This window comes from Strix aluco, chromosome 1 (genome assembly GCF_031877795.1).
Source record: "Strix aluco isolate bStrAlu1 chromosome 1, bStrAlu1.hap1, whole genome shotgun sequence".
NCBI classification, from domain to species: Eukaryota; Metazoa; Chordata; class Aves; order Strigiformes; family Strigidae; genus Strix; species Strix aluco.
Window position 1 is genome coordinate 79,423,017 of NC_133931.1, and position 8,629 is coordinate 79,431,645.

At 37.3% G+C, this 8,629-nt stretch overlaps 1 protein-coding gene across 1 annotated transcript; it reads right to left on the bottom strand.

The window, feature by feature from the left end:
- Positions 1-309: 309 nt before the first annotated feature.
- On the bottom strand, positions 310-8,490 carry LOC141933403 (carboxymethylenebutenolidase homolog). Its single transcript, XM_074848035.1, has 6 exons — positions 8,339-8,490; positions 5,661-5,883; positions 4,772-4,879; positions 3,523-3,665; positions 1,603-1,694; positions 310-580 (listed from the first exon to the last, which is right to left on the bottom strand). The coding sequence occupies exons 2-6, from the start codon at positions 5,873-5,875 to the stop codon at positions 401-403; spliced, it is 738 nt and encodes a 245-aa protein (XP_074704136.1). The 5' UTR covers positions 5,876-5,883; positions 8,339-8,490; the 3' UTR covers positions 310-400.
- Positions 8,491-8,629: the final 139 nt, after the last annotated feature.

The window sequence follows — 8,629 nt, forward strand, 5'->3', positions numbered from 1 at the left end:
ACAACTCTAAACATGGCTTTTAAGAGAGCATTTCTCAAGCATGGGCAGAGTTTCAATGATTTTTTTATCATTGAGATATATATATGTTATATATATTGTTTTTATATATACACATTAATATATAAAAGTGAAACTTTCAGATTCTAGAAAATATCCCACAAGGTTCTAATAATTTTAAGATACACAAGATCAAGTTTAAAAATCTTTTTTACGTTTATAACTTCTAGCATTCGAAAAGCCATTTCTAAGCATCTACTTAGAAAATAAGTGCAAATAAGTAGTGTTATTGCAAAAGAGTTTTACAAAATATTTTGATGGTTTTAAGAACATTTTAATCAATATAGTTTGTATTATTTTCTGATTTCATACAATTGATTTATTTTATGGGCACTTATTTATGCTAAAGATATTTATTCAGCCAGTTGATCATATCCTTTCTTCCTTCCTCAATATAAGGTTTATCCTGAGGATTGATATCTTCTCTTTTGCGATGTACAAACCCATGCGTCTGTCCAGGGTAAACTTTAACTTCATAATCAACTTTACAGTTTTGTTTAAGCTTCTGTTCCAATAGGGTGACCTGTAACACAGAATGTTCCATGTTGGTTGAGTACAGAGTTAACATGTTACATATTTACAGTCCTCAAATTGTCCTGGTTTTCTGCTTTTCTGGGAGACAGACACAGTGTGCCTTTGTCAGCATTTTCTCTTCTACTAATTTCATACCCAAATGCATTTCTGTCACTACACTTTCTTTATTTAACTATTTTTCTTCAGTAAAATAACAGCATGTGACTGTATAAAACTCCAAAAAATGTATATGGGTTACTGTAATAATACCTATAAAGGTAAAAACACCTATTGCTCAGTGTCATGAGAAGGTTAACATGTAGTGATCACTGTACTGTTACTGCTGATAGACCTCACAAAAAAAAAAAAAAATATGGGGCAAGATTTTGAATTAATTTGAAATTGAGGGAGGAGAGGCACAGATACAAAATCAGCAGTTCAAAGCTACTGGCATTTTTGCCAGCAAAATTAAAGCCAACACCACTCAAAGAAAGCATGTCTTCCTCCTTGATCCCCTTGGTAGATAATCATCTTTCTCCAGTCATTCTCCACCTGCGCTCCCCAGGAAGGCTGTTTAAGAGAGTACCAGAAAGGAGAAGGTCTGCAGGACAGTGGGGGAAGGAAAAGGAAAAGGATAGTCACAGGATTTTTTAATTCTCCTGAAACTAGTGATTCCACCGGTACAGGTGGGGACTTTCTGCTGATTTTATGCACCATCGGTATGACTAAAGAGGGTCTCCTATCTTAAACTTGACAGAAGACTTCCTTTGGATTCTTGCCCTTTTCCTCCTAGCAACTCTCATATATAAATCATCCACATTTTGCAACAGAAACAGGAAATATTTTTAGCATCACTGTAAAACTTTTTGATTTGGGGATAAACAACATAAATTTGTGTAGAACTACTGTAAGAGTTAGTGAAAGAGGAAGAAAAATGCAAATTAGTTTTCTACTTTTTCTTAATTAAATATCAAAACACAAAACAAGCATGAAAAGCATTAAAAAGATAAATATCTCTGATGGGAAACTCACCTGCGCCAATGGGATGATGTCATCCTTTTCACCAAAAATGAAGAAGGTGGGATGAAGCAAACTGTATCTGTCCTCAAAGAACTTGATCACTCCTAGGGAAGAAGAGGCATATACAATGAGTTACGCTACTTAAGGTGGTTAAATCTCTACCAAAGCTATACGGTCAAAATAAAAGATATTCTGATCAGTTAGAGCTGATCAGTTGGTAATGGAATTAAACATGTTTTGCTTAAAAGTCCCTTTTGTTGTGAGAACTTCCTGTGATTTGGGATGTCATTAAAGATAGAAAGACCATCTCTGTCTGAAAAAGTCAGGGAAGAAGTGTTACATTTGCCCCATTCTTGTTGTTTTCTTTGGGCATCTGCTTCTGACCACTGTCAGAGACAGGGTCTTGTGAAAGATGGACACTTCAGAGCTGCTCACCTCTAGCCTGGCATGGCAATTTTTAAGATAATCATAAATATTCATCATTCCAGATACATGGTTAGGGTTTCAGTGTACATATATTTATACTGATATAAATTCATAACAAATTGATATTGTAATTTTGACTATTCAAATATATTTGAATTTAGGTAACAGTAAAACTAACTAGCTACCACCCTGGCCACTCTTTTCATTACTGAAATTTTTACAACATAAAAAATTAGCAAGTAGCATTGTTGAATTGACCCAGCTGATCAGCAAATGAGTGCAGCAAAACAGTCCCCATAAACTTTCTGGAAAAATACCTTCAACTTCCTTTCACCTCAAATTAATATAAATTGCTTTGGGTTAAGGGGCCCTAGAGGAAAGAAGAGGAGGGATTCTTTATCAGGGAGTCTAGTGATAGGACAAGGGGTAATAGTTTTAAACTGAAAGAGGGTAGATTTGCATTAGATATAAGGAAGAAATTCTTTCCTGTGAGGGTGGTGAGACAGCGGCACAAGTTGCCCAGAGAAGTTGTGGCTGCCCCCTCCCTGGAAGTGTTCAAGGCCAGGTTGGACGGGGCTTTGAGCAACCTGATCTAGTGGAAGGTGTCCCTGCCCATGGCAGGGGGGCTGGAACTAGAGGATCTTTAAGGTCCCTTCCAACCCAAACCAATCTATGATTCTATGATGTAGAAGTACAGAGGTTTATAATTGTCGTGGTTTGAGCTCAGAAGGCCCCTACCATTCACTCAAACCAGGACAATAATAAAAATATTAAAGGTAGCATAAATGCATTAAAAATGTAAGTGTGACAGTGTAAGGGTTAAAACAGAGACCATTTAAAATGGTTCATATTAGTAATGAGAGACCACTGCCAGCAGTAACATTGAGGACTAAGTTTTTCATGTCATGACCTGAAGGTCTGCAGCCTGTGCATGTCCCAGCCCAGATGACTCATCAGCAAAAGGCCCTGTACTCTAACAGGACAGCAAAAAGTTTGCAGTGTATCACTACTGTCATGTCTTTCCCTGTTAGCCCAACAGGGGAATGGAGTACAGACGTGTGTCAAACAAGTTTCCCAATGAAAACCAGAGGGCAGCAATCTGTCCTGACTTATGCAGATGGAGGTAAGCAATATACTGCGGCGAAGATCCACCACATAGTAACTGCTGGCTCCTAGAATATCTAAAAGATGTTCCCAGAAACCATTTTGTCATTGCTAGCCAAAAGGAACCTGAGCCAAAGTGAGGCCTTGGCATTTGGTGTCCCTTGTACGCTATGTTGTGCAGAAACAATCCTGGCCATGCCACTTGAATACAATAGATCTTGGTGGTTATGATTATGTACAAAAATATGAGTGTGCAAAATCAAATTTCTTAAAGATTTTGTATAATAAAATCATCTTCTTCCATAAGATGTCATCCCAAATTTTGTTACAGTAATACTCCTACAGAATAAGTTCCTGCATAGGTCATGTCTGCTCAGAACATAGTAGGTATTTGAGACTTACCATAGAGGGACACCCCCGTCTTTAAATGAGAATTTTTCAGCATCAGATGTTGTACTGCTGCTCCACCCCAGCAAAACCCAATGACACCAATCTTCTTTGCACCACATTGTTCCCTTAGATACTTCAGGATGGCATCAACTTCTCTGAGACATGTAAATGAAAGTGAAGTAAGGCTCTAGTTCCATTCCCTTGGCCTCCAAGGTGGCTGCTGCTCAGAGACTGGCTGAGCATCAGTCTGCTTGTGGGAAGTGGTGAGTGACTGACTGTACATTACTCCTGGTTCTTCTCTTTCCTTCACTTATCAAACTGTCTTTATCTTAACCCATGAGTTTTCTTGCTTTGTTCTTCCTATTCTCTCCCCTATCCCTCTTGGTGGGAATGAGTGAGTGGCAGTATAGGTGCTTGGCTGCTGGCTGGGCTCAACCCACAACACTAGTTTACTATTATTCATTTCTAAAATACAGAAGAAACTCCAGGGGAGAAGACAAAGGAGAAAATCAGTCTTCCTAGACCACTGTTACTAGAACCTAAGGTGATTTTATAAGCAGCAGTCCAATTCATTTCACAAATGGCAATAGTTGTCTTATAGGCTAACACAAATGAAAGTTTAAGAAAGACACAGCCAGTCCAGAGCATCCCATTATTACAAATGTGACTATAGGTAAACTATCTCTCATCAGGGAGACAAGTATTTTATGAAATTGTGGAAGTAAATTTGAAATTGTCGTTTCAAACTCAGCAGTAACATTATGCAATCAAGCTATGTGCCAGATAAAAATCGGAAAAATATAGCTAGAAGAATGGGAAAGTAGTATGCTTTGAACTAGCTGGGATCTGATGGGGAGCAGGACCAATGTTCCCTAGTTAAATAGTGTTTGGTGATTACGTTTGCACCCCATCTGAAATCCATGGAAGTTGTGCCTGCCTGTAGGATCTAAATCAAACTGAAGTGGAAGGAGCAAGCCTTTGCCTTTGCCGGTTCTTTTCTTTGGAGTCATTCATCTCATTTCTACTCTGCACAGGTAAATAGTGGGTGCTTTTATTCTTGTTCAAAGTTCTACTTTACTCCAAAATGCACCCCTCACATAACTATGAGCTTGACTCACAAGCTGCATGAAATTTCTGTTTGTGGACATCTGGCTGTATTTCATCCATTAATAATTTAGGAACTAATCCTGCATCTTTACTGAGGAAAAAATTCCTATGAAAGAAGGATGTCCACTTGTTGGACAAGGAATAATGGTTGTACTTGTCTATTTTGGCGGCATTTCGGGTTTTCAGCCAGTCATCAAAAGACGCCCAGTCATTAGAAAGTTTCCAAGCTTCTTGTCCCACAAAAAAATCTGGGCAGATGGCTCTGCAAGAGAAATGAAAACATTTTATGGCCATGAAATAATACTGAGAAAGGACTAAAGGGAAGTCCGTATGTACCATACAACAAATTCATTTTGTTGAATACACATAGAATTTAATCTACATCAAAGCACTGTACAAGCAACCCTCATTATTATTTATGTCTAATAAGGAGACTTAGCATAACTTCCAGATACATTTTGCCCTGTTAAAATTCATTAATTAATTTGACAAATTGTTAACTGCAATTGAAAATCTTTAGTGATTTCCTAATGAATTAAAAAAAAACCCCAAACCTACAATTTACATGGTACGTACATTTGCACTAGAAGGAATGTTAACCCAGTAATAGAGGAAAGAGGATACCCAGTATGCTTTTCACATATTTGAGAACTTGTTTCTTTCTTTGGCACAAGCTGGTATACTTTACCTTCAAGGAATGACTTTCAGCTTCTCTGGAATTTTTACCATAACAGCAAAGTTGCACAGATGCTGCATTGGGAAGGAGGAAGCAGGCTGCTTTGGGATCATGTAGAATGAAAGATGCAGAATAAGATTTTTCTCTCTTTCCCCTCTCTTCCTCTGTGCTTGCTTACTATCTCATTACAGTAGGACTACTCAGCTATGTTAGACTTCTTACACTGTTTTAACAGGAAATTCTTTAGAGAAACACATAAGTGAGGCCTATGAAATTGTGTTTGCATGGCTTATATAAAAAAAGGAAATAGTTGGCTCAACAAACTTTCTTATTAAAAAGACACTTTGAAAACAGTAGTATTTCTTACATGTATCCATTAGCCGCAAGCATATCAGCCATGTATCTGGTGTTTGGGAGCTGCCATCCAAATATATCATGAATCACAATCACAGCTTTGTCTGTGCTGGCAGCTGGTTTGCAAACATACGCCTTGATGTGCTCCACTTGTACTTCCTGTCCACAACCCTCATAGTCAAACCTGTCTCCGATATCACATGGGCAGGGCCTCGATTCATTAGCCATGTGTGATACTAAAGGACAAAAAATACTCAGTTGTGAAAACCACAGCATACCATAATGAAAAGGATCAAAATACAGCGGTATCACAGACTGTTGAATTTTTGAATCATTACAGTAATATTGTGAACATGCTGATTACTGTTAGATCTATAATGCAACATTACTCATTAAGCCCACTGGGTAATTTTTCATAAATAATAATCTTGTTAGAGTTACTTATGTTATGAACTCTTCAGCAGGGACCTGGTACATAACTAGAACTTCCATGCCCTACACTAAGTAATATAACAAAAATAAAGTTATGATCAATCAACCAGCCAACCACCACAAATTATTTAAATAGCAATGAAACCAGTTCTTCTTCACCATGTGTATGTCCTTGTCAGGAATGCATAACTTTCTTTAGTATAAACTGTAAAGGCTTAATACAGGACTTAGCATTTTGAAGAAAAAACAAACCACAGCTACTGTGTAGAAAGATATAATTACACTTACATTAAACATACTTTCCTCCAGAGACTTAAAATATCCCATAGCTGACTTTTTCAGTGTCAAGAAATCCTTTTTCTAAACCAGCTTTAGCCTCAGATGTTGCAGACTTTTAAAGGAGGTTACTTAAGAAGGGTGCCAAGAAAAATATACCAGTGAAAGCCAGAGTATAAAATCATATTTATTTAACATTAAATAAGGAATGTATTCAAACTCCAAGTCAGGAAAAAAGACAACTGAACATAAGGAAAAATTCCTTAAATTGAGCCAAATGTTTTATCAAGAAGGTAAAGTCGGGTATGGTTAATTTTTTACAAACTGTTACCTAAATGGAAATAAACAAGTAATTCACAAAGGTCAAAAAAAATGCCAGCAGAATCTAACACAGATTTATGTAGCAACTTGGCCTCAAGTTAATGATTTTATGCCATCAACCTTAGGTTAACCAACTGGACGAGCTGACTTCATATTGCTGCAAAGTGACCCGAGTAAGAATACGCACAGAGCATCTCCAAATTATTAAAGAATGTGGAAAGAATTTAGATAGAGCTTTACTTAACCTCTTTACAGATAAATTGTGTGTACTAAGAAAACCTTGCTAGTACAGAAACAAAGACATTCGAACTTGACTATGCCAAATATACTTGCAGAGAGAAATAGGAAAAAGCAGGTTACTGAACAGTCCCTGAACTAGTGGGACTTTAAATAGCTGTGGCACTAAAGGGACAGCTTTAGGAAAGCAAACAAACAAAAAACAACCCTACAGCCAGGAGATTTCCACAGATTTCCGGGGACCAAGATGTTCTGAATTTGCAGACTTCAAAATTTAGAATATCCCAAGCAGTGTTAGCAGGGCTAGGGCTGCAGATCCTGTGAGATTTTATTTTCACAGAGCAGTTCAAGACAAGCTGTGTTTTATTTGAAAGTTGTATTAACCCTGGGCACACATTTATACTAATCCTTTACTTTTTTTCTAAATAAGCCACACCCACCCATAGGTGGGTTTTTTCCCCATGTTGTAGTCTCACATATAGGACTTCTAATTTAAAATAAGTCTACCTGGAAAAAATGAATTAATAGATGAGCATATAAGACAAAATACAGTTTAAATATGTAACAGGAAAGAGTTGATAACTAATTTTCCATTCACAAACTATTTCAATTAGACTAAAATCAGAGAATATAACAAAACCAGCAATTGAATATTGAAGAAATATATTTCAGAACTCCAGAAACACAGACACAATTCCCTCACCAGTCACTATATCCTTAAAGGCTTTAACTGCAAACATTTCACATTACCTGATAAAATGTAAAGCAACATGTAAAACATGAAATATTTAAAGATGCAGAAAAGAGCTCCAGACACAAGCCTGTGAGGGGTAGCACTGGCTTATAAATCATACATTTGTAAGCTCTGTAGCTTAGTCAAAATGTTTCAGTGTTTCCACATTCACCATAGTATGCATTACATACAAAGAGAATCTTTTTCCATTTCTAAGATGCTACTGCAACATTCCTTAAAAATTAATCCCCTTCTCTTACACGCATCAAAGCTATTCTGTAAGGGGTCTGTAAACCCACAGCCTTGGTGTTCCACCATCTCCACCTGCAAGCATTTGAGCAATTATTTGAAGACCAAACAATAACTTTAATGTTCAGAAACTTGAACGTACAACCAGAAAAATATAAAGATATTGGTGTGTGGCTCTTTGATTTTTCAAGAGACCCTTCTGAGTCCTCCTCCTGAGAGGTCTTCCTCACCTCAGGAGGGAAAATAAAAGGTTTCTGAACCATCATTTTAAAAAATTAGGGAAGAACGTAGACCCCGATAGCATTTAAATGAGCATGCACTCTCTAAAAAAGCACACAGATAAAATGAAACTGCCCCCGAACATGCTGAGTCAGACCTCAGGAGGAAAAAGCCGTGAAAGTTTAAAAAAAAAAAAAAAAAAAAACAACAAAACCCACACATACCTGCAGTACAGCAAGTGTGCAAGATAGTAGAAGCAAGTCGCAAGAGCTCAGTGCAGACAGTTACCACTGAACGTGATCCCAAAAGAAAGTGCTAACCCACAAAATGGAAAGGGTGAGTGCGAGGATCAGGTTTCTTCAAATAAGAGTTACGTAAGTTTCTGCCTTTATCTTTGTATACTGCAGAGTCACAAAGTTTAAAGTTCACTCTTTTTAAAGACATTAATTTTGTTGCTAGTGTAGGCAGGGTGTGCTACTGTGAGAAGTACTGCTATAGCAGAGTACCAAACCTTC